The 6,000-nt window shown below is 37.8% G+C and overlaps 1 protein-coding gene across 5 annotated transcripts in view; it reads left to right on the forward strand.

The window, feature by feature from the left end:
- The window catches only part of LOC131591645 (E3 ubiquitin-protein ligase KCMF1-like), a 122,350-nt gene extending 116,571 nt beyond the window's left edge, over positions 1–5,779 (forward strand). For 3 of the 5 annotated variants that reach the window (XM_058862571.1, XM_058862569.1, XM_058862570.1), the window contains 2 exons: positions 3,532–3,811; positions 5,151–5,779. In XM_058862571.1, coding sequence (XP_058718554.1) covers positions 3,532–3,811; positions 5,151–5,403 — 533 coding nt within the window. In that variant the 3' untranslated portion in view covers positions 5,404–5,779. Of the gene's footprint in view, positions 1–432; positions 480–3,531; positions 3,812–5,150 lie in introns of those variants that run through there. The other 2 variants (XM_058862572.1, XM_058862573.1) reach the window with 2 other exon arrangements.
- The last annotated feature ends 221 nt before the right edge of the window (positions 5,780–6,000 follow it).

The following is a 6,000-nucleotide window of genomic DNA, read 5'->3' on the forward strand; positions in this document are numbered from 1 at the left end:
ACCCATCTCCCATAAGCATCTGAGTCCCACACTTCAGAGCTCATGTCCCCACATCATCCACATCACACTTCATGGTAACAGACCTTTCTCTTAGTTTAGAATGGAAACTCTCATATGTTTGAAACTGAATCTAATTCCAGGTGTCCAATGAAGAGAAACTGTTTACAGGTAATCTGTGTAACAAGTTACATACATTTTTAACTGTCTCGTATTTTCCACTGTGAAGGCTGCAACTGGAAAGGCTGATTACCCATAGTTCGTTACAAGTTCAGTGCTCAGTCTGACTAGGTTGAGTTTTGTATCTCTGTTAATGCTTGTTACTTTTAACTAATCTGATCTTTTTGCAGTATCCATGTATTATGTAATGCTTCCTTAAGAAAAATCTTATAACACATGTTAATATATGCAACCAATTAATTTTTTTTTTAAAAGAGAGAACCCTGGATACTCCTGACCATTCAGCCTCATCTCTGTGCCTGGTAAGGTCATGGAACAGATCCTACTGGAAGCTATGTCAAGGCACATGGAAGGCAGGGATTAGACACAGCCAACATGCCCTAGGCAAGGGCAAATCATGCCTAACTAATCTACTGGCTTTCTATCATGGAGGGACTGTGGGACTGCATTAGTGGACAGGGAAAGAGCTATAGATGTCATCTGTCTGGACTTCTGTAAGGCCTTTGACTCAGTCCCTCCCAACATTCTTGCCACTAAATTGGAGAGAGACAGGTTTGATGGGTGGACTGTTAAATAGATAAGGAACTGGCTGGATGCCTGCATCCAAAGAATTTCAGTCAATGGCTCAATGTCCAAGTGGAAATCAGTAACAAGTAGTATCCCTCAAGGGTCTGTATTGGGACTAGTACTATTTAATATCTTTATCAATGATGCAGAGGGATTGAGTACATCCTCAGCAAGTTTGCAGATGACACCAAACTGAACAGAACAGTTGATTCTCTAGAGGGAAGAGATGCAATCCAGAGGGAACTTGAAAGGCCTGAGTAGTGGGGTCATGGGAACCTCATGAAGTTCAACAAGGCCAAGTGCAAAGTCCTGCATCCAGTGTGCATCCAGTTCTGGGGTCAGCAGTACAAAAAAGACATGGACCTGTTAGAGTGGGTCCAGATGAGGGTCACAAAAATGATCAGAGGGCTGGAACACCTCCTATGAAGAAAGGCTGAGAGAGTTTGGGTTGTTTATCCTGGAGAAGAGAAGGCTCCAGGGAGACCTTATTGCAACCTTTCAAGATATAAAGGGGGCTTATAAGAAAGACAGTTGTTGAGGTTATTTTATGAGGGCCTGTAGTGACAGGACAAGGGGCAACAGTTTTGAACTGAAAGAGGATAGGTTTTGATTGGACATAATGAAGACTTTTTTTTTACAATGAGGGTAACTGTAACTGGGACAGGTTGCCTAGGGAAGTTGTGGATGCCCCATTATTGGAAGTGTTCAAGGTCAGGTTGGATGAGGCTTTGAACAACCTGATCTAGTGAAAGATGTCCCTGCCCATGGCAGGGGGGGTTGGACTTGATGATCTAATGTAAAATCTTAGAGATATCAATCTTACACTCATATAGTGAAAAATGATAAGTGTCTATCTTAGTTCTCTCTGTATCTTCCACTTGGGTAGATTCAGACAGCAGTAAGATATCTTACAAAGTACTCTTTTCCAGTCAGAACAAAACCAGTTCTCCCACTCTTTCTTCCTGTAATATGTTCCAGCCTTCTGATCGTCTGGGTGGCCCTCCACTGGATTTGCTCTGTTATGTCCATGTGTCTCTTGTCTTGGGAAGCCTAAAACTGAACATAGAACTCTGGATGTGGCTTTGCCCAGTGCCAAATAGAGGGGGAAAATCACTTTCTGAGACCTGCAGGCTGCACTCCTGATACTAAAAATATCCCAGCAAAAGAGGATGAAAAATTTTCTGTCATCTTAATGACTTAAGTTAGGTTGTGGGTCTTTAAAGCACTAGAGTTGGTGCAAGAAGGGAGGATGTTTGTGTCCTGGAGTCCTGGAGTGCAACACTTCCTCTTACAGTGGGTGTTAGTTTAGCTGAGTTAAACATGAAGTGGCTGCCTTGGTTTATTTCAGCCTCACAAGACCTTCCCATTTAGGGCCATGTGCAATAAAATTGTATTCCTTTGAGTCTTGTCTTTTTTCTTTTTTCCTTTTTTTTTTTTTTTCTTTTTTTTTTTTTTTTTGTGTCAATGTTTTTTGTATTCAGATAATGAGGTGCAGCCTGACTGGGTGTCTGTATCATGCCAAACCTGTATCTCAAATTCACAAATTCACATCTGCTACTAGTGTTCTGTTAAGCTGTACTCAAAGTGATCTTACAAACAGCAAGGAAAAATATGTGTCTTACCCGGCAGTGTTAGAAGTCTTCTTTTGTATTGAGGTAATAATTAGTACATATTACCAGAAGTTAGAACTTGTGCTTGTAACAGACATTTACGCATTATTTCTTTTTCTCCTTGTGGCTGTTATCAGTAATTAGTGAAATAAAATATTATTGGTAGCTGATAGTGATATGATTAGCTGTGCTGATTAAAAGTGACTTGAGCATTTACTGTTGGCATTCCAAGTGTTCCAGATGCAAAGAATTACGGCATTGTGCTTTAGTCCCCTAAGAAAAGCCTAGTTTCAAAGGATTATATCATGAAAGTGAGATGGAAGGAAAATTTTCATGACCTGTAATAATGACTTGCAGCTTTAATGAGGATTGGATGGATAAGGAAAAAAGGTAATCTACTACTACTGCCCTCGTATCATAAACAACAAAGTACTACTCACAACTTTGTGTGGAATATAATATAATATGTATTATAATATGTATTATTATTAATGTTTATTTTGGGAAATGCTTAGCATGTGCATAATTTGTCACAGTCTTGAACTCTGGAGGAAAGGAATCCAGGATAGATTTAACTTTTTTATCATTAGAATTTCTTTTTCTAGCAGAGGTCAAAAGGTGCACAAAAATAAACCCCTCCTGTGTTCAAATATTTTTCATATAATACAGCATTTTAAAAGCCTTTCTGAACTGAATATTTCCTAAAAATGTCTGAAATTATGCTATAATTATTTGTCTTTTCTGCAGCACAGCTTCCCTCTGGAATATGCATTGAAGGTGCATAAAGTCACCAACTGAAGTCAGAATTGAAGGGGATAATAACTATTTTGACTAACTTGAAGATAAAATTTTAGCAAATTCTTGCACAGGATATTGCTTATATGGTATTCTCCATAGGTTGACCCTTATCAGTTTAAAAAGCTTTAAGCTTCGACTCTTTTTTATACATAGTTCTTTAAATATTTCTTAATCTTCCCATGGGTTTTGAGACATGGGGTGCTTGTAATGGACAGCCCATGAAGCTTTTCCAATCAATACGATTTGTTCATTAATTTCATCAATGAAAGTTTTTAGAAAGCAAAGAAATTGACATACTGGTATTCAGAACATAATTATGCTCTTGTGTGATATGTATTTAAGCAGATTTCACTGGAGAAACTTCTCTCTTTCCTGGCAGAGCTTTTATCTCAGTTATCAGGCGTGAGACGTTCTGCAGGGCAGCTCAATTCTTCTGGCCCTTCTGCTTCTCAGTTACAGCAGCTGCAGATGCAACTGCAGTTGGAAAGACAGCATGCACAGGCAGCAAGACAACAACTGGAAACTGCACGCAATGCAACTAGACGCACTAACACAAGCAGCATACCCACCACTCTTACACAATCTATAGCAGCAACCAATACATCTAACACAGAAAACAATCATCAGACTATACAGAATTCCCAGTTTCTTCTTATGAGGTAATTTGGTTTGTGGTTTTAACTCTTGTTCCATTTCTGTTTGCCTTGTCTTGTTGTGGGCATAGAATTCAGTGAAACTACTGCCAGATCACTAATGAAGTTTGTAGTTGAGATACTATGCTTTTGTTTACATTTGTAACATCATCTTTTCAACCCTGCTGTTTGTTCCTAGGCAATGAATAAATATTACTTGTTGTTTCTCGATTTGAAGAGAAACATGGGATATTGCCTTGTTAACCTGTGTTTGTTTATTCTACTACTTCTAAGACAAGAGCCTCTACAATAATGTTTCAAACTTTTATGCTGATAATGTGAGGAGAGAGAACGTTAGTTTTATTTAATAGGAAATGAAACTTTAATGTGAAGGTTGAATAGAGGTTTATATAAAAAATATTTTGGATAAAAAAACAAAGAAGGATTATGATATTAATAACCAGCATGCATATCTGTTTCAGAAAGTATAGTTAGATCCTACAGTTCTATAGAACAGAATAGTTCAGTTGGAAGAGACCTACAACCATCATCTAGTCCATTCTACTATAGAAGAGTTGCCCACTCATTCCAGTTCTTTTCGGAGGTTTAGAATATTGGTTTTCTGGATTCAAGGGGAAGGATGTTTTTCAGTTGCATGTTGAGAAAGAACAAAAGCATTTTAAGTAGTTCTTGTGTCTAGAAACTGGGGTTGTGATAAGTTATTGCTGTCATGTTGATTTCTGTCAAAACTTGTGATAATATCTCAATCCAAAGCTTTTTGAAAATCATAACTTTAAGGAATGTATTTGCAAATGTCAGTCACTGATCTTGTGAGTTAGGATAGAACTGAAGCAAGCAGTTCTCTTGCTTCTGTTAGGTGATGGTGCATGGACTGATAAGTGAAGGGAATGATGTACTGTGCTTTGGGAATCTCTGGGCATTATGTGTGTAGTACTGTATTTTGTGTCATGCTTGCATTTAGAAGTTGTCCTGGAGAAAAAATGAGCACTTAAGAGATGACTAGAGAATTTTAATGCCCCTTAAAATAAAATCCCTCTGAGGGGAAACAAACTTCGGAAATAGATTTTTTTCCTCCTTCAGCCTTAGAATCTACTTCTATGAAGGATTTTTTTTAAGCATCTAGGAACAAGTTTGTTAAATGTTTGTATTCTTGCATCAGGAGTGCCAGATATTGTCAGATATGTACATGTCAAGAGAAGTGCAGTGGTACCTAGGTTGTTTCTCAAAGGAATGGCTTTCAGGTGTTATTCAGCATGCATCAGTCCAACAGTTTAGGCAATTAGTGAAAGCCCATTTTGTTGATGATACTACTAAGCCCGTCTTATCTTTCTGTGTTGCTCTGCAGGTTGAATGATCCTAAGATGTCAGAAGCAGAGCGTCAATCAAAAGAAAGCGAACAGGCAGATCGCAGCTTGTTTGTTCAAGAGCTTCTACTGTCCACTTTGATGCAGGAAGAAAGTTCCTCTTCAGATGAGGATGAACGGGGAGAAATTGCTGATTTTGGTGCTATGGGCTGTGTAGATATTATGCCTCTAGATGTTGCTTTAGAAAACCTAAATTTAAAAGAGAATAATAAAGGAAATGAGCCTCCTCTTTGATGGCATCCCACTTTGCAGATAATGTCCTCTGTGCTGTATTTGCCAATGAAAGTGGACAACAACTATCTTGGGTTTGTTTTGGTGATTGTAATTTCAGGTCTGTCACTCTTGTTACATTGTGTACATTCAAAGGAAAAGAGAAAATATATATACGATAATCATTTCCACTTAACCAATTTTTACTTTTAGCAGATAAATATAGGTTGCAGTGCAGAGAAAATAAAAGCTCTGTGTCCTGTAGCTTGACGTGCAAAAAAGCTCTCCTAATACTCCACATTCAAACTGAAGAGGAAAAAATGAAAAAAATCTCTAATGAAGCTGCTGTGTGTATTTATGAATATTAATGAATAAAACTTGCTTGGATGGTTTACCTTAACTACTGTATGAATTTTATTTCTGTGTGAGTTTTAGTGACCTTTTAATTTAAAAAATCTTAAGTACAAGGAGTGAAACTATAAAACACCAAAGCTTTCCCATTATTCAAAAGTAATGTGACCAAAAAGAAAAATAAAATTAATGCTCACTAGCAGTTTGCAGCCATGAAGTAGCCTTTGAGTAACACATGACCAATAACCTTTTTATGTGCTCTCCCTGTGT

This window comes from Poecile atricapillus, chromosome W (genome assembly GCF_030490865.1).
Source record: "Poecile atricapillus isolate bPoeAtr1 chromosome W, bPoeAtr1.hap1, whole genome shotgun sequence".
Taxonomy (NCBI): Eukaryota; Metazoa; Chordata; class Aves; order Passeriformes; family Paridae; genus Poecile; species Poecile atricapillus.